This window comes from Lampris incognitus, chromosome 1, assembly GCF_029633865.1.
Source record: "Lampris incognitus isolate fLamInc1 chromosome 1, fLamInc1.hap2, whole genome shotgun sequence".
Taxonomy (NCBI): Eukaryota; Metazoa; Chordata; class Actinopteri; order Lampriformes; family Lampridae; genus Lampris; species Lampris incognitus.
In genome coordinates, this window is record NC_079211.1 from 129065952 (window position 1) to 129091194 (window position 25243).

The window sequence follows — 25243 nt, forward strand, 5'->3', positions numbered from 1 at the left end:
TGCTCAGTTTCCTCTTATATGTCTCACACGTTGAGCTTTCCAGTCAGTTTATTTATTTATTTATTGTATCCCCCCCCTTTTTCCCCCAGTTGTACTTGACCTATTACCCCACTCTTCCAAGCCATCCCAGTCGCTTCTCCACTACCATATACCTCCTCCAATCCATGTGGAGTTGCCAGCCGCTTCTTTTCACCTGACATTGAGGAGTTTCACCAGGAGGACGTAGTACGTGGAAGGATCTCGCTATTCCCCCCAGTTCCCCCTTCCCCCGAACAGGCGCCGACCGACCGACCAGAGAAGGCGCTAGTGCAGTGACCAGGACACATAGCCACATCTGGCATCCCACCTGCAGACACGGCCAATTGTGTTGGGACGCCCGACCAAGCCAGAGGTAACACGGGGATTCGAACTGGCGATCGCCGTGGTGGTAGGCAACAGAATAGACCGTTATACGCCACCTGGATGCCCCCAGTATTTAGTATTTTATTTGATGATATCTTTTCTGTTCATGTGTGCTTATGTGCTGTATTGGGTTTGTTCCAATATTAAGTGATATTGAACTGTGTGTGTACATGCACACAGAATACAAACACAGGCCTGTATCGGTGGCGTGGGCCTGTAGACCTGACCAACTCTAGAAAAGTTCAGACATCACAGATCACAGACATAATCAGTCAGAGCTCTTCTCAGATTTCTCACCCCTTGTTTCCTTATCGCAGATCTCTGACAGATAATCTGTTGGTGAATGCTTATCCTTTGCGTCTTTATGGCCAGGATTGTGAATACAACAATGCACAGCCACCTTAAATGCTATTTCATAGACATAGAGTAGATGTTACTCGAGTCTTAAAGACAAAGTAAGGTACAAAAAGTTTGAAAACCTACAAATACTGGCATAATAGCTATCCTTGGGGCGCCTCGGTGGCTCACCTGGTAGAGCGCATACTACGTAAGGCTCAGTCCTTGCTGCAGCGGCCTGGGTTCGAATCCGGCCCAAGCCCTATGCTGCATGTCGTCTCACTATCGCTATCTAATAAAGGCGGAAAATGGCAAAAAAAAGAATAGCTAGCCCTCTTGAAAAATTAATGAGGTGAATTATTTTGCTGCCACAATGACCAGGATGAAGACAAAAAGACTATAACTGATGTGTTTTTAATCACCTCTTGAGACGTCTGAAGGACATAGAAATAAATATTATGTGAAGTATAATCATATTATTTAACAAAAATGTTTTAAGTCCAATTTTTTTGTAAAATTTTAATCCCTCCTACTATATGTCCCCAGTAGATGTGAACTCATAGAGGTTCCAGTATGTGTTAAAATATGAGGAACATGACATTTTTGTTTATGTTCAGTAATGTCATTTGTTTATCCACAACTCTGATTTTGTAGTTGAGCTTGCTCATTTAGATGGTCTTGAATAAAATACTTGAATGAAAAAGGGTGAATTCAGCCGTCACATCTGCCGAGCAGCAGTAAAAGTGTGCAGGAACTTATTCTGTATACTGTGTAAATTAATGCTTAGGGTTTGGTTGCTTTATGTTAAAGAAAATATTTTTCAAAAATTAAAGTATTAATCATTCCTGTGAATGCAATTAATTGAAAACATGTCTTGCAGCTTCCCGTAACTCCCCCTCCACCAACAAAAGCTTGTATTTGCTCTTCCATTCTCTTCTAAAAGCGGTCCCACATCTTAAATGTTCTCAGAGCTTTGCAAGACGCAGATGAATGTGAAGCACTGCTTTGTGAGGAACGCAGGCTGTCATTCTCAGCAAAGGCTAAACTACCTCACTAAAGGCACAAATCAGAAGAATTAAAGCAGTAGCCCAGAGTTACATCTTAAGGTATTGAACCATTTCTAAAATTAACCACAGGATCCAAAGAAGCTTAAAAAATGTCTACAAAGAGCATTTCAAAGCGCAAAAAGGATAGTTTTTTTTAATAATCCTGCAACTAGGACAGCATTATAATGTTTTATTTTATAATCTATCTTGTTACATTAGATGTCAGACCAGGTAAATTAACACTTGCCCAGGTGTGCTTTATTTTATTTTCAGGGCTCTGTCGGCAAAGAAACCTGACGTTGAGCCTATTTCACCACTATCAAACATCAAGAAACCTGGTCATGAGTGACTCAGACCATATTCTATTTAAACCTACTGTAAATCTATTGAGTACTGTAATGCATGAAGCAGCTGGTCATACTTAATGGTGAGGCCACATTAAAAATTTAGCGTGCACAAAATCTTGAGAAGGAAGTGCATCTATAACTCTGTTAGTTTAGCAAGCATTTAATTTTAGTTATTTCATTTCATTATTTTTGCAGGGAAAATGCATATTAATCAACCCTCGGGCATGCACCGAGTTGTACAATGCAAATACAAAGCAAAATGAAGCAAGTTTATTTAAGGGTGCACTCATTAGTGTTTGTCCTCAAGTGGGGCCAGTAGAGATAAGATACATGGCTGAGTTTGTTAAAGGCAATTTCAACTAAAATATAGCCAAAATATAATGATGGCAGGATTGAAAAGAGTATATCGAGTGTTATTTTGCTAGGTAGAAGGAACTAGAGCTGGATATGACTGATAGATCCCACTTCCGGCGATCACTTCTGAGGAAACACTCATCAAACATACACTCACTGGCCACTTTATTAGGTACACCTTGCTAGTACCGGGTTGGACCCCCTTTTGCCTTCAGAACTGCCTTAATCCTTCGTGGCATAGATTCAACAAGGTACTGGAAACATTCCTCAGAGACTTTGGTCCATATTGACATGATAGCATCACGCAGTTGCTGCAGATTTGTCGGCTGCACATCCATGATGCGAATCTCCCGGTCCACCACATCCCAAAGGTGCTCTATTGGATTGAGATCTGGTGACTGTGGAGGCCATTTGAGTACAGTGAACTCATTGTCATGTTCAAGAAACCAGTCTGAGATGATTCGAGCTTTATGACATGGCGCGTTATCCTGCTGGAAGTAGCCATCAGAAGATGGGAACACTGTGGTCATAAAAGGATGGACATGGTCAGCAACAATACTCCGGTAGGCTGTGGCGTTGACATGATGCTCAATTGGTACTAAGGGGCCCAAAGTGTGCCAAGAAAATATCCCCCACACCATTACACCACCACCACCAGCCTGAACCGTTGATACAAGGCAGGATGGATCCATGCTTTCATGTTGTTGACGCCAAATTCTGACCCTACCATCCGAATGTCGCAGCAGAAATCGAGACTCATCAGACCAGGCAATGTTTTTCCAATCTTCTATTGTCCAATTTTGGTGAGCCTGTGCGAATTGTAGCCTCAGTTTCCTGTTCTTAGCTGACAGGAGTGGCACCCGGTGTGGTTTTCTGCTGCTGTAGCCCATCTGCCTCAAGGTTCGACGTGTTGTGCGTTCAGAGATGCTCTTCTGCATACCTCGGTTGTAATGAGTGGTTATTTGAGTTACTGTTGCCTTTCTATCAGCTCGAACCAGTCTGGCCATTCTCCTCTGACCTCTGGCATCAACAAGGCATTTTCGCCCACAGAACTGCCGCTCACTGGATATTTTCTCTTTTTCGGACCATTCTCTGTAAACCCTAGAGATGGTTGTGCGTGAAAATCCCAGTAGATCAGCAGTTTCTGAAATACTCAGACCAGTCCGTCTGGCACCAACAACCATGCCACGTTCAAAGTCACTTAAATCACCTTTCTTCCCCATTCTGATGCTCGGTTTGAACTGCAGCAGATCGTCTTGACCATGTCTACATGCCTAAATGCATTGAGTTGCTGCCATGTGATTGGCTGATCAGAAATTTGCGTTAATGAGCAGTTGGACGGGTGTGCCTAATAAAGTGGCCGGTGAGTGTATGTTGGACAGAGCAAATCTATTTGTTAATTTGTCCTCGATGATTTCGAAGGTAACTTGGAAAGTGTGCAATATAGAGAATATCAAAACTATTAAGGTGGTGTGTTTTCGGTTGTGGTTTTTTCCCCCAGTGTGAATGAAAAAAAGGTTTAGTATATGGGCAAGGAAAGGTGATACAGCTGCCCTGTGATGGCCTGGCAGCCTGTCCAGGGTGTCTCTCCACCTGCCGCCCAATGACTGTTGGGATAGGCTCCAGCATCCCCACGACCCTGAGAGCAGGATAAACAGTTCAGATAATGGATGGATGGAAGGCAATACAGCTTACTGTCCTCCGAGCCATATGGGGCACTATGGACTTTTCAGGAAGAGTAATTTTGAAAAGCAAGACTTCTGCTGACTTCTGGAAGCAGGGCAGGCTAAGCTAACTGCTAGCCCATGCAGATCGGCAGTTCCGATAACACCAAGGGCGGTCTGGCGGTGGCCTCGCCTGCCATTGACTGTGTTTTTGGTGTCATTGTGTGGAGTGTGGGGAGGTGTGTCGAGGATGTCTGGCTGGGAGAGCTAGCATTGGCTCAGCTGGGGGAGCCTGGTCTGCTGCCTCCGGTGTGCCCAAGGACCACGCCCCTGCCCGGAGCTGCACCCAAAGAGGAAACGCCAAGGGCGGTCTGACAGGACACGGAAGCGGGACAGGCTAAACTAACTGCTAGCCCATGCAGACCGGCAGTTCTGACAGTCATCCTGGCTGGCGTTCATTCTCCCGGACAGTGATTTTTTTTTTCTTTTTCCTTTTTTTTTTTTTTTTGGATATATGTTAGCGAACAACGGACAGTTTCTGAAGAGCTCAGTGGCCAAAAAGAAAATCTCACCTGATATAACAAGTTTATTTTCGATCTTATGCCAGAGTTCTGTTTTCACCACTACACATGTTCTGTAATGTCTTAGGGCCCAGACACACCAAACCGACTAGCGGTGGCGAAGGCCGACTGTTGTGTCACCTCACATCGCCTGCCGTCTGGGCCAAAATGTAGCGCTTGAACACACCACAAAGACTACAGCCGACGGCATAACTAGCATGCATGTTCTGCACTGATTCGCTAAGCTGAACAGCCAATCAGAGTGATTTCTCTCACCGACGCACTCCACCGATTCAATCGAAAAGTTCGGGGACACACCGCAAAAACTAGGGCCACAGACGCTCACCGACAGCCTGACATTGTGTCAGGGCCCCACTACCCCTTTTAGGTTCGATGTTCTGTACTTATATCCCACAAGAGATACACTTCATAGATAGGAGCATGCTTATGACAATCCTGCTGGCTGCATGGAAAAGAGCCATAACCCGCAAGAGTCTAAAGCCCTGAGCTCCTGTGATAGAGGAATGGATTGACATCCATCCATCCATCCATTATCCAAACCGCTTATCCGGCTCTCAGGGTCGCGGGGATACTGGAGCCTATCCCATCAAATATATACAATGGAGAAATTTGTGTATTCCCTGAGAGTACACCAAGATAAATGTACCAACATGTGGTCCAGGTGGATTGACTTTATCAGACACCAAAGACAAGACTTTATGTGAGACACGTGTGTGTATAACGTGAACATTACCATTCCTCCCAGTTGTACATAGTTCTGTTTGGTACCAGCAACTGGTGCCTGAGAAATATGGCCAATGAGGAAGGAACCCGATAAACGTTCATCTGGAAATGTTATGTTTTCTTATGTTTGCTTTGCCCCCCCACCAAAAAAAATTACACTTTAACTGTCAGGTACAAGTACACAATATAACAAGTAGCAAATAAAAGTGTAATTGTTTTCATATTTCCAAGTTATTTGTTTATTACTTATCTATTTTTTTTATTCGTGTCAAAGTGTGACTTTGAGAATGTAAGAGAAAAATAAAGTAAGATTCCCTCGGATAATAGAGATGGCTGTCGTGATGGTGAACCTAATGGAAATAATTTTGAACCTGGATTTTTTTTTTCCTTGCTACCTTTACCTGATTTTATTGAGATATTTAATTGATATAATTGTCAAAACAGACGTGAAGTAACAGATTTGTAATATTCTCTGGTAAGATCTCTGTCTGCCAATAAAAAAGAAAATGTAAAAAAAAAAGTATTTCAAAGCCCATTAATTACCGGATGTGAATCATCCACAACCCCCCTCACGCGTGCACGCACACACGCACACACACGCACACACACACGCTAAGGAACAATAGTGCCAAGTAATGGGAAACATTGGTGTGTATAATCTCCACACAACGGTGGACTCCACTCTCTCTATTTAACAGTGCAACTTCATAAAACTAGTGTCAATGCACCCCCATTCTCTCACCTTCAACTCACCCCTAACCAGCCACTGTTAAGCTGTAGCTTAGGAGTGAGTGCAGTGACCTGGGACAAGTGACCCAATTACATTTTTTTTTGCTCACATGTGGCACAGAGCAAATCTGTATTATGACCTTGTAACCAGGAAAAAAATGGAATGGGATATTTTCAGATCTGATTCTGACCACATTCATACATGGAAATAAATTGTATGGGAACCTGATATCTGCCAGATGAGACTCACATTATCGCACAGGTCGGACTTTTCAGGTCGTTACAAATTTTACATTATTCAAAATGCAACACACTCACATTTTAACGATGTGGTGTACACGTCTTAGTTGTTTATTTCTGACCAAACTGGTGTAGGCAGTCACGCGGCTTGTTTCAAGAGCAAACCAAAAGAGTTATAGTGTAAGCACAGGAGTTGGACATGGGTCACTTTTAAGTAGATGTTAAGAGGTGATCAAAAATATTGCATATAGGCAAAAAATTGGAACTGGGCATCAAGATGGCGGCGCAAACTCACCTGTACAGCAGCTTCAGCCCGTACCGACCATGCAGTGTCTTTGTCCACATCTGTGTCTAAGTTTGTGTCTTCGTTTGATGGCTGGGAGAGCTGGCGCTGGATCGGCTGAGAGAGCTTGGTCTGCTGTGACCTGTGGGCCCAGGGAACCTGACCCTGCCTGGAGCTGCAGCGGAAGAGGAAACACCGAGGGCGGTCTGACAGGACGCGGAAGCGGGGTAGGCTAAGCTAACTGCTAGCCCATGCAGACTGGCAGTTCCAATAACACTGAGGGCAGTCTGTTCGGTGGCCTCACCTAGCATCGGCTGTGTTTTAGTGCCGTTGTGTGGAGTGCGTGGAGGTGTGTTGAAGGTGTTTGGCTGGGAGAGTTGGCATTGGTGTGGCTGAGGGAGCCAGGTCTGCTGCATCCGGTGGGCCCAGGGACCACGGGCCTGCCCGGAGCTGCACCAGAAGAGGAAACACCGAGGGAGGTCTGACAGGATGCGGAAGTGAGGCAGGCTAAGCTAACTGCTAGCCCATGTAGACTGGCAGTTCCGACAGTCGTCCTGGCTGACGTTCTTTCTCTTGGACAAGGAATTTTTTTTGGATATGCTACATAAGGAAGTTTTTGGATAAGTGTTTTTGTAGTTTTGTAGTTTTTGTAGTTTTCTGCAGTTTGGATATATATGTTTTTTAGTTTTGGGATATTTGTTTTTGTCTTTGTGTTGCACTTCTGTGGGCTGGGAGAAACAATATTTTGTTCCATTTCATGTACATGAAATGAAATGACAAATAAATTGTTCCTGATTTCTGAAGACTTGCGGTGTAAACCAAGCTTAAGAGACTGTTGGAGACTGAGCAGCTCCCAAGTATAGATGTCCAACGGTGAAAAAGAGCATGCGTGAAAAAGAGCATGCACGCGTGCAAGGCAAAATCCTTTCAAAATGAAAAGTCACATTTAAATGATCTCTGTCATTGAGCTTCACCCCAGGCAAACTCAGCCCATTCCCACAGTGGATATTGACTCAATGCTAGCCCCTGGGGGGTCCGAGTCTCCATCCAGAACAGGATGGATGAGTGAAAAAAGAGCAGAAAAGTCATTTGCATTGACAAGCCAGTGTTCGTTTCCTCAAAATAGCTGACTGTGCAAGCCAATGAGCTTTTCATAAGATGAGTGTCCTTGAAATGGTATTCCCAATCTGACTATCTTCATTTCTCACAGCAAGGCTGTCCATGATGTCCCACACAGAATAGGCATTAGATGAACAGGACATTTTTTAATTTAGTAAAATAAAGAAGCTTTTTTGTCAGATTAATACAAATTGCATCTATAGAAGTTCCAGTCGCTGGTTTAATTGGGTATGAAAATGGAGTGAAGACTAGATTTAGGATGACACCCCCTTTCCCCACCAATGGGTGTAATAATTTTGTCTTCATCATTTTTGTTCCTCGGCCCTGCTCCAGGAGGGTCCATGTTCCCTAGTGACACATTATTTAGATTGAATTCTGGGTTGCAGGGTTGGATAATTCTCAGTCCCTGTTGGCACCGGCTGCTGTTTGCTTGTGAAGGTCAGAGTCCTGTGCGTCTGACCACTGTGTGTGTGTGTGTGTGTGTGTGTGTGTGTGTGTGTGTGTGTGTGTGTGTGTGTGTGTGTGTGTGTGTGTGTGTGTGTGTGTGTGTGTGTGTGCACTGCTCAGCACTCCCCTGCACGGTCTGCTTGACAGCAATAGACTGCATTGTCCGAAGCTGTATTTAGTTCTTTTTTAGGGATAACCCCACACTTAGCTGTCCTATTTTTACCGTGTACGCCTCAGGGGGAGATGCACACGAGTTGTGAGTGTTCCCTGACCTACAGATTTAGCCCCAGCGTTATGCTGCCCTGCACAAGCCATCTGGCCGTCCGATGGGGCCGATCCGGATACCAGACGTCGCTGCATCCCAAAGCCACGATCTCAAGGAGCACCATGCTCCTGGACTATGAAGTGCATTGACTTGAGCATTAGAAACACAAGGCAGAACCCCAGATGGAGGCCGCTTGAATGGAATCCAGAAAAAGTTAATGCTATGCCCTTCTGAGGCACTGGCAACAGGAAGGAAAACCCCCAACTGTATAGTTCCAATAAAATAAAAGTCCAGTGCGGTCAGACTTCACAAAGCTACTACTATACTTTATTATGCCAAGTATACAGGCAGGCAAGGAAACGCCGTTTCACTTGAAAATGTGCAGCACAGCGCTGACAACAAAGAGAATTTACTGCTTGCAAATCAAAAAGATTATTTTATTATGCTTCACATGAATGGAAATGAGGCAAACCCTTTTTCTCTGAACTGCTGTGCTTTCTGTAGCCTTTTCTCTCTCTCTCTCTCTCTCTCTCTCACTCTCTCTCTCTCTTTCTCTCTCTCTCCATCACAAACCTCTTCAGAAAAGTGCAGCACAGCAATATATCCTGCCCATGCAGAACTCCAATTATTTCTTAGTGTTTGTGTTCAGATTACAGAAAAAAAGCCTGACCATACATGACTACTGAAATATGACAAAAGATTAAATGTGTTTCAAATGACATGTACAGTTTCTGAGAAGAAGAAAAACTTCAAGACAGTACCATTTAGATCATTGAGGGTTGTTAGAAATCCCTATAAATCCCCATGCCCAAATAGGCACGTCGTATCTGAATTGTGTCTGAGCTGCACATGTCGTATTAACCAGACCAGTGCATACTAGCATAGATCCATAACATGGTGCAGATGCTAATGCCTTCCTCAGCTCTCCCAAACACACTGTGATCATCAGTCTGGCACATAACAGTACACCTCACTCCAGCCCTTACATTTCCCTGCAATTAGCCACCGCTTTACCCAGTATTAATTTACCATGAAATGATGCTTCCTCTCCATTTCTAGATGACGACTCAACCCTTGTTTTTGCTCCAAACCTGAATTTGTATTGTTATTATTATGAATGGGTATGCCATCATTTCAATAGAATGAAATGATAGTTTACAAGTCCCCCTTAGGTAAGGAATTTTGTGTGTGTGTGTGTGTGTGTGTGTGTGTGTGTGTGTGTGTGTGTGTGTGTGTGTGTGTGTGTGTGTGTGTGAGAGAGAGTTGATGTGTGTTAGTTAGCATGTGTGTTAGTCAGTAACGGTAACACAGTGAAGGACAGTGGCAAGGGCAAAAGGAAGGGCTGTGTGTGTGTGTGTGTGTGTGTGTGTGTGTGTGTGTGTGTGTGTGTGTGTGTGTGTGTGTGTGTGTGTGTGTGTGTGTGTGTGTGTGTGTGTGTGTGTGTGTGTGTGTGTGTGTATATGTGCACGCATACATATTTGTACATCTGTGTGTAGGCGCTGCAGCACACACTGGTGTGTCTCAGAATATGTGGGAGTGCAGCAGCGCTCAGGCAGGCCTACTCTGCTGTTATCACACTGTGGGAGGAAGAGGGATGCTTTTGCCTCCTCTCTATCCAGCCACACAGTAATGATCAGGGCCAGATTACAGCTCACTACACTGAGGCCGTATCTGAGGTAGTGTAGAGGAGCTCAAGCAGGAGTCGTGACAACTTTCTCTTTCGGCTACACAACGTGCACCATTTATTCCTTCACCATCACTACAACAACAGCACAAAAACCCGTGCAGCGGAAGTGTATCACTGTAAACCCGAACCAAGAAAACAGCAGCTGTAAACCAACGTTCCTACTAGCTCAATAAGGGGAATTATGTACCCCTATAACCACTACAGTAGCAGCATAGTTCCCTGAAATGAACAACTTTTCTCTCCCCTACATGCTGTGTTGACATACAGTCATTTGACTGGATCAAACACACAGTGAATGTTATGGCTGGGGCGGAAATTTTCGAGATTCAAAACTTCAACAACTTTAATGCCATATCAGCCAAAGGACGTTAGCAATGTTCCCGTCTTTGTAGGTCTGGAAATTACCAGGCACCTCCCACTTCGACATTATAATGATATTTTAGTGTTGATTCAATACATATTGCAATATTTTTTTAATGATATTACAAATATTGCAATTCGATATTCAGATTTCATTATTAAATAACAAAACACTGATTATGGCTTCGGCAGAAATGCGAGTACGGAATTGTTCTTCCGACATTGCTTCTTTCTAAAAACGTATGTCGCGCAAAAGGTTATTACAAAAACTTAAAACATGAATGAGTATACTTCCCTGAGTAAAAGATTCAAACAATTTAAATTCAGACATTCATAGATGTAGAAATCATCACATCAAACCTCCTCAAGGCACCTGTCTATTGCAATTCAGGAGAATCGTCACGATAACAAAACCGTTATGGCTTTGTATCGCGATTTTGCGCTGAATCGATCTTTTTCTTCCAGACCTGTTTCTTATTTGTTCTACCAAACAATTTACGGGGGTGTCCGGGTAGCATAGCGGTCTATTGTGTTGCCTACCAACACGGGGCTCACCGGTTCGAATCCCTGCATTACCTCCAGGCGTCCCTACAGACACAATTGGCCGTGTTTGCGGGTGGGAAGCCAGATGTGGGTGTGTGCCCTGGTCACTGCGCCTGACCAAAGCACCAGCACCTCCTCCGGTCGGTCGGGACGCCTGTTCAGGGGAGAGGGGGAACTGGGGGGGAATAGCGTGATCCTCCCATGCGCTACGTCCCCCTGGCGAAACTCCTCACTGTCAGGTGAAAAAAAGCGGCTGGCAACTCCACATGTATCGCAGGAGACGTGGTAGTATTCAGCCCTCCCTGGATTGGCAGAGGGGGTGGAACAGAGACCGGGACGGCTCAGAAGAGTGGGGTAATTGGCTGAATACAATTGGGGAGAAAAATGAGGAGGAGGTGCAGAAGGCCTCGGGGCAAATGCTGCTGGGAGAAGGATTCATTTTTGTCATTATTGCCCTGAAACACTTACCCGGGGGCAGACGGATCAAAACATGGGTTTGCTGGTTGAGAAGAGTCTGAAATGGTATTCCTGGCTCCGAGATTCAGCTCAGCTTGGATGAATGTGTTTTGTGCATTCATTTATGGCTAGAATGGAGAAAGATAGAAATGTTTTTTAGGGATGGTGGGCCAAGGGTCTGCTAAAAATGATTTGAAATGTACATAGCCGAAGGGGATTTAAGTGTATTTGCACTGACTTGGCAACAGTTGGAGTATCAAGAATAAGATTTCCATAAATAATTCCATCTCAAAACTCAAAAAATGGGTCTTTTTTATAATTCATGTTACTATAGCACTGACAATGTAATCAAACTGTTTGTAACATGATTTAAAACTCATCTTCACTTCTCACGTCTTGCTTCTTAGCTCAGTCAGTCAATCAGAAAGTAAAGTAAATAAAATTGGTTTCAATTCAAGAAAGATACAGAGATACAGATTAGAGTCAGAGCATCATAGGGGAAAGAGTAGAATTACAGTTTCAATTTCTTTATGACGACAGTCTGAGATTTGTTGTTCCTATACAGATTTTATGAGTGTTTATTACTCTACAGATCTACAGATGTACACCAGTGTGCCGCCCATGTTATGCTCTACAGACCACCACAGAGATCATGGGATAAAATGCACAAACTGTCACAGACAGACACAGCATGAAGGATAATGGCTTAATTATCCCAATTTAGCAATGAGGAATAGACAAATAAGTATACACACATCTCTACGTGTTCATAGCGGTTGCTTAGAAACTCACTTTCTGATTCTGGAAAGCACTAGAAGGAAAAGACCAGACGTCAGAAATAAAGTTTGCGTATCATTTCCTTCCTCAACGATAAATAGCAGCCCTTCCAATGACCCCGCTTGGTGCAACTAAGTTTTCCTCTCCTCCCCCCTGCTTTATTAGTGGAAACGGTGAGCATCCATCTCTCAGTGCATGGCAGGCTGCTCTCTAATGTGTTTCCCATCAGCCAACACAGATGGAGACTCGGGAAGGGGTCTGCCATCAGTCCAACCGGTTCCGCTATCAGTCTTCCGAGAAGAGTTGACTCCATTTGTGTCGCACCGGGACAGAAAACAATTTAACCAACCAAGAATCCTGCACCAAAAGCCGATGCTGGAGTGGTAGAGATTACTTTTAACACACGTAAAGGCACAAGACTTGTTTCTGTGAAATAAAGGGGTAGCCCACCGAATCATTTAGGCCCTACCAGTGGAAAATACACTGCATAATGTACGTCAATAAATGCTAGTTCTTATTAGACAGTGGCAACACAGGGTCCTGTTTTCCTCCTCTGATAGACGTCGGTTTTTTGCATTCAGACTTCTTCACAGATTTCTTTTCCATTTATAAGGTGTCTTTGATTCACTTCTGTATTGATGGCCTCTGCCCCCCCCCCCTCTTTTTTCTGTGTCAATAAACCTTTCTGTGTGTCTTTTTTTTTTTTTTTTTTTTGCAGGGTAGCGAGGAAGGTGATGTGGACAAGAACAAGTGCTGCACACTATGTAACATGTCCTTCACCTCTGCAGTGGTGGCACAGTCACACTACCAGGGTAAAATCCATGCCAAGAGGCTAAAGCTGCTGTTGGGGGAGCAGCCCAACATTACAGCCAAAGGTATCTAACCTGTCTCACCTCAACATTTTTTTTTTGTATATATATCTTACATCAGCAATATTGCAAAAGCAACTAAAAACAATTTGGATTTATTAAAAAAAAACTTAAAGGTGAAATACACTGCAAAAAATACACACTTATCAAGGTATTTTATCTGGTTTTAGTAAGTCTTGTAATGCTTATTTCAAGCTATTGCTGGTAGGGGCATCCGGGTAGCGTAGCGGTCTATTCCATTGCCTACCAACACGGGGATCGCCTGTTCGAATCCCCGTGTTACCTTCGGCTTGGTCGGGCATCCCTACAGACACAACTGGCCATGTCTGAGGGTGGGAAGCCAGATGTGGCCATGTGTCCTGGTCGCTGCACTAGCGCCTCCTCTTGTCGGTTGGGGCGCCTCCTCTTGTCGATTGGGGCGCCTGTTCGGGGGGAATAGCGTGATCCTCCCACTGTAGCCCTCCCCAGGTTGGCAGAGGGGGTGGAGCAGCGACCGGGGAGGCTCAGAGAGTGGGGTGATTGGCCAGGTATAATTGGGGGGGGTATTGCTGCTAAAATGTTCCAACCCCACTGACAGTTGATATTGCTTGTTTCAAGAGTGTGTACTTGTTTCCTGGTTATAAGACTTGTCATAAGTAAAAACAGGAAAAGAATCTTAAAGCAACAAACAGGGCACATGCATTTCATTGCATTTGAAGGTACATGGTAGTTTTTTATATGCATATGACAATAAAGTGAAACTTAAAATTGAACATGAAATTGATTTAACATAATCTCTGTCTTGGAGTAGGTGTCTTGAAACAAGTCCTGTTATCATGAAGTGCACATTTCTTGAAACAAGTGAAGATGTCTGCCAGTAGGGTAATGAACATTTTACCAGCAGTATCTTGAAATATGCTCTGTGAGGCTTAAAACAAGAAGAAATTCCTTGATAAGCTGGTCTTTAATTCTGCAGTGAGAGATATCTGCTCCGGGTGTTTGGATGTGTGTTCACTCCATATTGATGCAGCCATCTTCCTCACATGCTTTCTCCATTTCTTTATCGATACGTGAAATATCTCTCTGCAGCATTTTGCCTCTCAGGTTGAACTTTGACCCAATAATTGTTCCTCTTATCCGGTATCTTAGTGGGCTGCACATGCATCATTGATGTGGCTTGAGTCGGTGCTCTTTTTAAAAATGGCACACACACACACACACACACACACACACACACACACACACACACAGTGCTGTTAAGGGCAGAATATAGTTGAAAGGGTCAGACCATCATAGTGATACTATTTTGAGTCATGATGCGGGTTATGAAAGTCGTAAGGAGCCTGTTTTCCAAGCCCGTGTTGCTCGTCAAATTTGGCTAGAAAAGAAATTGCATGAATGCAAATGAAAATTCATCCAGCCCCAAAACCTCAACGATGTAGCAACATGTTATCTACAGATTGTCAAACAGCAGGTCACTTGGGTCTCGTGGTTTTTCTCCACTCTGGGCCTGTTTTGTTAGGATTTAATCAGCTGCTGCTGGGGGATGGCGGTGTGACAGTGGTTGTAATGTGTAGGCAGCTGTTCACCATGAATCTACATGCAAATTGACAGTTGCTAGAATAACGAGATGGCCGCACAGGGGAAAGTGAATGAGAGGCATAGCGAATGCTTTAAACTTTGATTGCTCCCTGGTCCGACACCTGAGTCCACTAAAAAAAGCCAGAGATGAGAATAGATGAACCTTGAGCTTTGTTTGTTCACCCAGAATGCCTGGTGATGATTTCCAGACAAAAAAAATTTTCAGTGAGTGCATCTCGTTGTTTTCCGGACTCAAATATTCTTCGTCGGCACTTTTCTTCACCCTGGAATCTTCTGGTGTGAATTGAATATTGTCTTGTGATGCTGACCCTTTTTTCAGAGAGGTTGAGGTCTCCTTGTGCAGGTCTGTCTAGACTGAATTTTCTCTACACTGGCATTGGAAAAAGCATCTGCAGTTATTATTTTCTCAGACGGACAACAGAGTTGATCAGCAATAGTGGAATGCAAAGCTCTTTTCTCGTTTATTATAGTATATTAAATGGACAGTTCTTTGCAGCCCCGCGTTAAAAAAATGTCCGGTATTCTTAGAGGTTTTCTCTCTGTAAGGCTTTTGTCTAGACTGTTTTGCATTTTCATCATCCCACCAAGATGAATTTAACTCTACGTGGAGAGAATGTCTGCTGGGAAACGTTGGTCAGGACAGATTCCATTTCTGACCGTCTGACATTGTTTGGGTTTTGTGCATATTGCGATGTGTCCGCCGAGCTGTTCCAATTCAGACTCGGCCCATTCATTGTATAGACTGGGGATTTTTGTCTACGAGTTTGTTCCCACACTGGCTTTTTCCAAAGTCTTGGTTTGTGGTGACCCACATCTATATAACGGGAGACATTCACCTAAGAGGACGGTGTACCTTTAAGGGAAGAGGCGAGGGGTCAGATAATGCACTTCCGCTTCACAGTTCAGTGTCGTTGTCGAATTTATGACATGCTAAGTTGGAGCTAGTAAACTACCTCGACTACGTCTACTCTCACGTCTCCTGTCTCGTTGTTTTCTAACTCCACATTGGTGACCCCGACGTGATCGAACTACTAATACGAGTATGTCTGACAACGAAGACGCCGGGAATAATGCTGCCGCGGTACCCGCTCCCGACGCCGGTGCTAACAACATGGCTATTGCTAACGCTAGCATTTACGCCACTACTGTGAAGCTACCCGACTTTTGGCAGCATAATCCACGGCCGTGGTTTCAACATTTGGAAGCCCAGTTCCAGCTGAGAGGGATAACGCAGGATGCAACGCAGTACTTCCACGTAGTGGCGGCGTTAGACGCATCGACAACGGCGCGAGCAATGACACTGTTGGAAGCTCCGCCAGCTGCTGGCAAGTACGATGCTATAAAGACATTCCTCCTGAAACTATTTGAACTGTCGGAGCTGGAGAAGGCAGACCGTTTACTGTCCCCGAATGGCCTCGGCGACGGCAAACCGTCTGAGTTAATGGAAAAAATGCTGTCTGTGCTGGGATCGGCTGATCCGGCCTTTCTTTTCACACACATTTTTCTGAGGCAGCTCCCCGCACCTGTACGCACAGCACTGGCCAGTTCTCCTCTCGCCGCCTCCAAGGACTACCGTTCTCTGGCTGCTGAAGCAGACAGGGTTTTCCTGGCCAACCGGCAACAGTTTGTGCATGCCCTGCTACCCCACCAGACCGCCCCACCACCACCTGTGTACGACTATATGGACACCGCGGCTGCGGTGACAGCCCGCCGCCAACCTGACGACGGGCTCTGTTATTACCATGCCAGGTTTGGGGCAAAAGCAAAACGGTGTCGCAAACCCTGCAGTTACAGGGTTCAGGGAAACGCCAAGGCCGGCGCTCGTTAACGGCTATGGGCGCCGGCCGTGACTGCAAGCTGTTGTTCATCAGAGACTCCTTGTCGGGCCGGCGGCTGCTGGTTGACTCTGGCGCTCAACGCAGCATACTACCAGCACAAGCTGTGGACACGATGACCGACAGTCACGGCCCCCAGATGGACGCCGCCAACGGCACGTCCATTCGGACGTACGGTATCAGACATGTGGACGTGTGTTTTGGCGGCCGACGTTTCGGCTGGGACTTTGTGATGGCTGCTGTATCCACCCCGCTCCTAGGTGCGGATTTCCTCTGTGCTTTCAACCTGCTGGTGGATGTTAAAAACTGTCGCGTGACTGATGCCGTCTCTTTTGCGTCATACCCCTGCACGCTTGGGGGCGCTGGAGCGCTGTGCCTCGCTAACACACTCTCCACCGGGGATCCATACCAACGCCTGCTCGCAAATTTCCCTGAGCTCACCACACCCACCTTATCCTCGGCGGTGGCCAAGCACGGCGTGGAACATCATATCACCACAGTGGGCCCCCCAGTTTACGCCCGGGCCCGACGCCTCGACTCGGCCAAGCTCGCAATAGCCAGGGAGGAGTTTTCGACTATGGAGCGCCTCGGCATTGTCCGCCGTTCTGACAGCCCGTGGGCTTCCCCTCTTCACATGGTTACTAAGGCCGACGGGGGTTGGCGCCCGTGCGGGGACTACCGTCGCCTAAACAATGCCACGACCCCCGACCGGTACCCCATACCGCACATACAAGATTTCTCTACCCACCTGGCGGGCGCTGCCATCTATTCCAAAATCGACTTAGTGCGGGGGTATCACCAAGTGCCGGTCCACCCACTGGATGTCCCAAAAACGGCTGTCATCACACCCTTTGGGCTCTTTGAGTTTTTACGTATGCCTTTCGGCCTTAAAGGGGCGGCGCAGACGTGTCAGCGCCTTATGGATTCTGTGCTCCGCGACATGCCATTTTTGTTGTGTACTTAGACGACATCCTCGTGGCCAGCGCGTCGGCGGAGGAACACATGACGCACCCCAGACAGCTGTTCGACAGGCTCAGTGAACACGGCCTCATCATCAACCCAGCTAAGTGTCAGTTCGGGGAGTCGTCCATCACCTTCCTCGGGCACCACATCACTCCACAGGGGGCCGTTTCCCTCCCTGCCAGGGTTGAGGCTGTCACCATGTTCCCCCGCCCCCGCACTGTACAGTCGCTGCAGGAATTCCTGGACATGGTGAACTTTTATAACCGTTTCCTGCCCCGTGCCGCCCACATCATGTGTCCCCTGTATGAGGCCCTGCGGGGTAAGAAGTCTAAGGACGAGCTGGACTGGTCTTCGGGGATGGACGAGGCTTTTGTGGCCGCCAAGACCGCGCTGGCCAACGCTGCGCTGCTAGCTCACCCATCGCCTGCCGCTCCCATTGCCCTTACAACGGATGCCTCCGACTATGCCGTGGGGGCCGTGTGTGAGCAGTGGGTGGGGGGGGGGGGGGCTGGCAGCCGTTGGCGTTCTTCAGTAAACAGCTCCGTGAGAGCGAGCGCAAATACAGCACCTTTGATAGGGAACTACTGGGTCTCTTCCTCGCAACCAGACACTTTAGGTTCCTATTGGAGGGCCGACAGTTCACCGCTTTCGTGGACCACAAACCGCTGACGTTCTGTATGGCCAAAACCTCAGAACCGTGGTCTGGGCGTCAGCAGCGCCATCTCGTGGCGGTTTCCGAGTTTACCACGGACATACAACACATGTCGGGCAAGGATAACTTCGTCGCCGACTGCCTTTCACGGGCGGTTGTTAACGCCGTTCACTTGGGACTCGACTACGCCGCTATGGCAGCGGATTAAGCCAAGGACGCGACCGTTCAAGACTACCGGTCAACCCTTACGGCGCTACGGCTGGAGGACGTGACGTTCGACGCGGCCAACACCACCCTCCTCTGTGACATCTCCACCGGTCAACCGCGCCCCCTGGTGCCTACTTCCTGGCGGCGCCGAGTTTTCGACACCGTCCACGGCCTTTCCCACCCGGGAGTGAAGGCCTCGACCAAGCTGGTGAGCGTCAAGTTCGTTTGGCCTGGGCTCCGTAAGGATGTTAGAGCCTGGGCCGGCTCGTGTGTGGCGTGCCAGCGCGCCAAGGTGCACCGCCATACCAAGGCCGCTTTAGGGCCGTTTGTGGTTCCAGAGAGGCGGTTTGACCACGTCAATGTTGACCTGTTGGGTCCCCTGCCCCCCTCCCGTGGTTATACGTTCCTCCTCACTATTGTGGACAGGGCCACCAGGTGGCCAGAGGCTATTACCTTGTCCTCCACGACGGCAGCAGAGGTAGCACGGGCGTTCATCGGCTGCTGGGTGGCCCGTTTCGGCACACCTGGTGACATCACGAGCGACCGGGGCTCCCAGTTTACCTCGGAGCTCTGGACGGCGGTCGCTGAGCACCTGGGGGTGAAGATCCACCGCACTACGGCGTACAACCCGCAGAGCAACGGACTTTGTAAGCGGTTCCATCGGGACATGAAAGCCGCTCTGCGGGCAAGCCTCACTGGCTGCGACTGGATGGACCGGCTCCCGTGGGTCATGCTCGGCCTGCATTCGGCCCCAAAGGAAGACCTCCAGACCTCCTCCGCTGAGCTGGTGTATGGCCAGCCCCTGCGGGTTCCGGGGGAGTTTCTTCCGGATACTACGGCTCCCTGGTCGGCCGCCTCTCACCTCAGTGTGTCCCAGAGTGCTGCCGGTGCCTTCGCTCCCGTTCCGATGTCTCAACACTGCCTCCTCCGGTCCTACGTCCCCAAGGATCTGCTATCGGCGAGGTATGTCTTCATTAGGCACGACAGCCATCGGTCCCCGCTGCAGCCCCCATATGACGGGCCTTTCCGCGTCCTGGAGGTGGGGGATAAGAACTTTGTGGTGGACATGGGAGGCAGGCCGGAGCGGGTCGCTATAGACCGTCTCAAGCCCGCTCACTTGGACATTGGGGAGCCAATGCAATTGGCCCTACCCCCGCGGCGGGGGCACCCTCCTAGGTCGGCCCCGGCACCTGCCTCTGTTCCTGCTTCGGCCCCGCCTATGGCCCGGGTTTCGGCCCCATCTGTTTCCCCTCCTGTGAAGCGCAGCCGTTATGGCCGCAGGGTCTGCCCCCCGACTCGTCACCTGTTTTCCCCATGACTTTGCACTATGCCATTGACTGTTCTGTTGTAGAGTCTATTTTTATGTTCATGACTTGCACTTTTGCTGTTTTGCATTGTTTTGTGTAGGTGAATTCTGGGGGGGCCTGTGTGGTGACCCACATCTATATAACGGGAGACATTCACCTAAGAGGACGGTGTACTTTTAAGGGAAGAGGCGAGGGGTCAGATAATGCACTTCCGCTTCCGGTTCACAGTTCAGTGTCGTTGTCGAATGTATGACATGCTAAGTTGGAGCTAGTAAACTACCTCGACTACGTCTACTCTCACATCTCCTGTCTCGTTGTTTTCTAACTCCACAGGTTAATGAATTTTTGAAGTCTAATGAATTTTTGCTTTTCCTGTATTTCTGCTCATGGATTGCCTTTAAATGAAGTGTGCGCTGGATTTAGTTTTGTTTAGGATGACCGTAGACAATGAAGGAACAAGAAACTCAATAATAAGGATAATCAAGAATATATTAGATGTTATTTTTGCCTATGTAAGATTTTTATTGACAGATGATTCCTACCCAAGTTGTGCAAAAACTACTCTCCAGTTGCGTTTCTCTTGAAAGGAAAATCTACACCTGCAATTTGTAAATGCACTTGTAACTGTTGGCCATGTTAAAAGGGATGGAAGTTACCACAGGGTGAAAAAAGGAGAAACCACCCATACCATTGCACTGTCTTGTCTTCTCATTCTCTTAAGATGAAGTGGCAGGATGGATGGTACTTAAGCTGTGAACCATCCTCAAAACCAGCCCAACTGGCCTAAAACCAAAGTTTTGCTTCATCAGATAAATTTCTCTCAAGGTTTCACATTTTTCACCATTCGTATCCAGTCGATGACATGATCGAAGTCTTTGGCATGTATTCCTATATAGATTCCTTGTTTTACACCATTAAAAATGGGAGGGTTTTTTGGTACATAAGAAAGGTATGTCTGACTTGACTTAAGCAGGAATCTGAATCGAAGTAGCTCAACGTGAGAACCGAAGTGCACAACTTAAAGATCTGTCACACCTGATAAACGAGGCACCGCTTCAATCAACGTCTATGCAGGGTCCATACTGAATTAACGTTGGCCTCGGTAACACTTGTTTCAACGCCAGTTTCATCATCCAATCATGCTAGTGCACATGAATTTACTGGTCTTTTACACTGTCTGGACTCAACCCAGCCACAGCGTGCATAATGAACAACCACGTAGAGTAAACAGTAAAATGCCAATATCATGAATTTTACAAGATGAGAACCAATTGTGGGTTTTTGTTTTTTGTTTTCCCAGGTAACTTAATTTAGGCCGTGGTGGAGGAAATGAAAACAGTTTGACAGACAAAATCCTCTGTACTCCAGAGATACAAAGAAAATAACTTGAGGCATTCGGAGCATGTTTTAATTTGGACTCAACAGACCCGAAGGAAGGACGCGAGGGCTGGGGCCACCTGGGTAATCAGCGTTCTGAGGATGCGCCCACACACACGCAGACACACAACAACATAAACAATTGAATAACACAGATATTATTATTAAAATTAGAAACTCTTATAAGTGGTGGGAGTGCCCATATGGCTGCAGGCAAATGTGGGAGGAATGGCGTGAGCCTCTGAGCATGTTGCACCGTCCTGGAGACAACCGGCAGATGGCAGGTGAAAAGGAGCAGTTAGCCGGGGGGGGCGTGGCACTCTATTCCATTGCCTACCAACAAGTGGATCGCCGGTTCGAATCCCCATGTTACCTCCAGCTTGGTCGAGCATCCCTACAGACACAATTGGCCATGTCTACGGGTGGGAAGTCGGATGTGGGTATGTGTCCTGGTCGCTGCACTAGCGCCTCCTCTGGTCGGTCGGGGCACCTGTTCAGGGGGGAGAGGGAACTGGGAGGAATAGCGTGATCCTTCCACGTGCTACGTCCCTCTGGCGAAACTCCTCACTGTTAGGTGAAAAGAAGCGGCTGGCGACTTCACATGTATTGGAGGAGGCATGTGGTAGTCTGCAGCCCTCCCCGGATTGGCAGAAGAAGAGGGGGAGCAGTGACTGGGACGGCTCAGAAGAATGGGGTAATTGGCCAAGTACAATTGGGGAGAAAAAGGGGGGGCGGTAAAAAAGTAGCACTTAGCCGGAGGATGCATGTGGTGGTCTTACGTTCCTCAGCCACTGCAGGGGTTGTGCAATGGCGGGATTTTAGGAGGAAAGTGAATCGGACAAGCCAAATTAGGAGAGAAAGTAGGAGAAAGTTCGAAAACAAGACTTGCAAGTAATCGTTCAGGTTGTTTGAACTTACGTGACACACCAGATGAAGAGATAAAAGTGGGTTTAGTTCACCGTCCCGCGTTACCTTCACTACAGTCCAAAAAAAAAAAAATCCAAGATTCCTTTTTGTCTTGTTTTTTTCAAGTGTATCTGAATTGTTCTGGTGCAGAACAATTAGGTAGGTCAGCAAACAACTACTAAAAATAAATACATTTCCACACAGGTCAAGCATGTTTGAAAACCCGTTTGTCAGTCAGTCGCTGTATTTGCAGCTGGCTGTCTAAGAACATTGGTTGTATTGCAATGATGGAGTGTTCAGACAGCCCATTTGCTGTTTCCTCCTTTCCCCACATGTCAAAGACAGATACAGCCATTAACCGTGCCATCTGTGGCCAATGGTCCAGAGCAGAGGCAGCACTGGTCCCAGCCAACGGAGGCTCTGGCAGACCTATCAATCGCCCTGACATTTAGCAAACTGCAGGGACCCAGAAGAACCTCTTACACCTGACACAAAGCAATTCCTCACAGACTCACATACATGTAATCCACACACACACACACACACACGTGCATGTGTTGTGGGGGGAAAAAATGTAAACTTACTGCTCCAATAGAAAAACTAATCGTTTTCCAACTCCGGCACATGTTTTTGTTTGGCCTCAGCTGGTGTCACAGTTGTTTGTCATGCTGGTTGGTGCAGGATTTAGGCTTGGACAATGGAAGTACACTCCGGGGACATTACAATGCTTTCTAGTGTACACGCACACTCATGATTTTTCTCACCATCCCAAACCACATCCTATGTACCCGTACCAGGAGATGCACCACTGTCATAAGAAGTAAAAAAAAAAGAAAGATAGGTGTGTCTGTGGTTCTGCTTTAACATCCTGTTCAATATCCAAAGAACAAATGAAAACAAACAGCCGGCCTCTCCGGAGCAAAACCTGCTATTATCTTGCAAAGTGATAATTTAAAGCACCTCTGTTTTATTGCACTTCAGATCTGCCACAAATAGAAAATGTCAGGAAGACAAATCGGGGCAGCAGGCAGTCCGGCGTATTGATTTCTACATAAGTAACATGACTGGAGTAGCTGAGTGGGACGGTTGATCTGCTCGTCTCATGGGAGGGACAGTGTTGTTGGAGGCTGCTGTCTGTCGATAAAGCAGAACGCACATGGCGGCCTGACATCCTTTATCTAGTCACCCCAAACACAGAGGGTATGCAGCCACACATTGCACCATTAACTTTAATATAATAGGCGCCCCCAATGAGCAGATATCATTGCCAGTGTGGAGAATGTTGATTTTCATGTTTTCATTTGTTTAAAAAAAACACCTTAAATTTATACTTAACAATCTGAAACAGGACTTCTTTTTTTCTACTTTAGTTTTTATTGGTATTTTCATTATTTTACATCAAACAAACCCTAAAATGAAACACAAAAAAGTAAAAATTAAAAGTAAATGTTGTTTGGGAGTTAGAAACTTAGTAGTCCATCCATTCTTACAGTTTCCATATCTAGATCAGTTGTCTTTCTGTCATCTTTGTCGCTATTCTGGCTTCTGAATAATGTCCAGCCACTTTTCTTTAGTTGTGCTTCTTGTAATCTCGAAGGATTTGTCAGTTTTTCCATTATATAGAGTTCCTCCATTATATAGAGTTCCTCTACTATCTCTAACCGTTGATCCTCGGTAGGGGAATCCACTTTACCCCAATTCCTTGTAATAGCCTTTTTACTAGCTGTTAACAGTATTTTGACCAGATGTCTATCTGTTATGTGTACATTTCCTTCAGTAAAATTACACAGATATAGCACCATGTAGCTCATATGGATATCATATCTTAGTATCTTTTGTAAAGTATTGTGTACCATTTTCCAAAACATTGATATTTTGTGGTGTTTCCAAAATATATGTGAGTGGTCTGCTTCTAATATTCCACATTCCCACCAGCATGGTAGGTTTGTGTTCAGATATTTACCCTTTATTTTGGGCGTGATAAAAAAATGGGTCACATTTTTCCAAGAGAATTCTCTCCGTGTCCATGAACTGGTGGGTGTTTGATGTATTTTCTACTTGTTTTGCCAATCACCATCTGAAATTTTTATGTTGAACTGTTCCGCTTTTTTCTTTTATATATTTAGCTGAATACTCATTTGTCCTCAATTTTTGGTATAGTGCAGATATGATTCTAATTTTGGTGTCCTTGTATGAACCGATTATAATTTGGATCACACAAGGCTTTTATATTTAAAATTGAGTGTTTGAAGACAATTATTGTGTCAAGAAGAGTAAAATGATAGACAATTTTTTTTCTCACAGGCTGCATTTTGGCAGCACGGTGGCGCAGTGGTTAGTGCAGTCGCCTACAGCAATAAGGTCTTGAGTTTGAGTCCTGGGGTAGTCCAACCTTGGGGGTCATCCCGGGTCGTCCTCTGTGTAGAGTTTGCATGTTCACCCCGTGTCTGCGTGGGTTTCCTTCGGGTGCTCCGGTTTCCTCCCACCGTCCAAAGACATGTAGGTCAGGTGAATCGGCCATACTAACTTGTCCCTAGGTGTGTGTGTCTGTGTGTGTGTGTGTCTCGGCCCTGAGATAGACTGGCAGCCTGTCCAGGGTGTTTCCCTGCCTGCCGCCCAATGAATGCTGGGATAGGCTCCAGCATCCCTGTGACCCTGCTTAGGATAAGCTGCTTGGACGGAGGCTGCATTTTGATGCACATGTGGCCTATATAAATGAATGCATGATCCCTTTTGTTCTCTTACTCAGCTTCCTGGACACAGTGATGTAAACGTGCATGATTTCAGTTACCGATGCCGCACAAACTCATTCAGATGCATTTTTTGTTTAACGTTAACTGTTGGTGTGAATTGCAGTCCAGTTTTCCATGTTTAAGTAATTACTCTGCCCCCCCCCCTTATCAGGCAGGCTAGATGAATATAAAGTGCCATTAGATGTTTTTTATATAATCACAGACAAATGCTTTGTAATGCCTCCACAATGGGAATGGGATTTTTCTAAACTCTGCTGCCAGCTCACGTTGTCACTTGCTGGCCTGAATCCAACAGTCTGGGAAAAAACACACAATGGCTGCTATAAATGTCACTTCCTATACCATCTGCAGCTTAATATGGGGATAGACTTCCCAGGCATATGGAGGAAGCACTGCATTAATTCTAGCTTATTGTGAAATCTTTTGGCAAATGT

At 46.3% G+C, this 25243-nt stretch overlaps 1 protein-coding gene across 1 annotated transcript in view; it reads left to right on the forward strand.

Moving 5' to 3' along the window:
* zmat4a (zinc finger, matrin-type 4a) overlaps nt 1-25243 on the forward strand; it is a 153837-nt gene that overhangs the window by 83120 nt on the left and 45474 nt on the right. The window contains exon 4 of the mRNA XM_056279595.1: nt 13078-13234. Coding sequence (XP_056135570.1) covers nt 13078-13234 — 157 coding nt within the window. The remainder of the gene's footprint in view (nt 1-13077; nt 13235-25243) is intronic.